At 44.7% G+C, this 1444-nt stretch overlaps 1 protein-coding gene across 1 annotated transcript in view; it reads left to right on the top strand.

Annotated features, from left to right (window-relative positions):
- ZSWIM5 (zinc finger SWIM-type containing 5) overlaps nucleotides 1–1444 on the top strand; it is a 184097-nt gene that overhangs the window by 147404 nt on the left and 35249 nt on the right. The window contains exons 8-9 of the mRNA XM_019630899.1: nucleotides 113–259; nucleotides 774–911. Coding sequence (XP_019486444.1) covers nucleotides 113–259; nucleotides 774–911 — 285 coding nt within the window. The remainder of the gene's footprint in view (nucleotides 1–112; nucleotides 260–773; nucleotides 912–1444) is intronic.

The raw sequence follows: 1444 nt of genomic DNA on the forward strand, positions 1-1444 counted from the left end.
ATGTCAGGTTGAATTTGAGGAACTGAACAAAACATAAACTCCCTTTCTCAAGCATGAATTTTCCTAATTTGAAAATTTAACTCAACCAAAATATTTTCTTCTCATCTGGCAGAGCATGTGCCTACAGCCTGTGCTCGGGTTGATGCCCTACGTTCCCATGGTTATCCAAAAGAGGCCCTTAGACTCACGGTGGCCATTATCAATACTCTGAGGTTGCAGCAGCAACGACAGCTGGAAATCTACAAGCATCAGAAGAAAGGTACAGTGATTAGGAGCCATCTTAACTCCTTAGGTTGAGGCTGATGAGAAACCTCAGAGGCCACAAGTTGTAGTCCTTAATGTTCATTATGTTTCATGGTATGGCGGGGCTAGGGGATGCCAGGTCATTCTACCTGCTATGTAAAATGCTTCACTTTACCTCTGATTTGTTGTTTTGTTATTTTTGTATCTGTGAAATGGGAATAATAATGCCAGCATGCCTCCCTCAGAGGGCAGTTGGAAGGCCCACTAAGATCTGATATGAGAAAACCCTTTTTAAGTTGTAAAGCTGTATCTACATATGTGCACGGCCAGCAGGGAGCCCAAATGCAGACCACAAGTCCTTACAGCTGGCTGATAAGCTTATAACCAGTCCTATCAATCCAAGGCAAGACTGAGGGATGCTTTCTTTGAGTCTCAGGGCCAGGTCCTCAAAGAGACTGAGGAGACTCAGGCAGGGAGAGAGAGCAATGTATTTTTATCACTCTCTAAAACTTTGACCCACTTGTTTCCAGAACTGTTGCAGAGAGGAACCACAACCATCACAAACCTGGAAGGCTGGGTGGGCCACCCCCTGGATCCCATTGGCTGCCTGTTTCTTGCTTTGACTGAGGCCTGCCGCCTGAGTGATGACAGCTATCTGGAAGTGTCAGGTATAGGGGTCAGCCTGAAGGAAACCAGACTGCCCTTGGTAGCCCTCTCCTTCCTGCCCGATCTGTTCTACCTCTCCTCTGCAGCCTTTTTTTCTCTTATCCCAACTGGACCTCCCCTGAGAGGTTTCCTTAGGCTTCCTTTCTTTCCCACCTTCCTTGCGCACCCTGTGGACTAGCCCTGTCCTACTCTCACATTTTACCTTGCCACCTTCCTTTGCTTCTCTCACTTCCCTTGAATGCTTAAAGAGTGTGATCCAAGGGAAAAAGAAGGGGTAGAGGAATTTCAGGAGTCAGGCCACTTCTAGAAGTGGAAAAGAACTTCCATCAAGAGTGTGTTATCCCTTGCAATTGTATAATACTCTCGTGTTTCCTTTGAATTTTCTTCCTCACAATGGTTTTGTACCAAGTTTACAAATGAAAAATAGAAGGGAAGTAATTTAGTAGAGTCTCAAAGTAGCAAAGACTAGAGACAGAATTGATTCTTCTCTCCTTTGTGCCATCACTGTATTGTATACATACATTTATTATAGTAT

The sequence above is a fragment of the Hipposideros armiger genome, unplaced genomic scaffold (genome assembly GCF_001890085.2).
Source record: "Hipposideros armiger isolate ML-2016 unplaced genomic scaffold, ASM189008v1 scaffold_965, whole genome shotgun sequence".
NCBI classification, from domain to species: domain Eukaryota; kingdom Metazoa; phylum Chordata; class Mammalia; order Chiroptera; family Hipposideridae; genus Hipposideros; species Hipposideros armiger.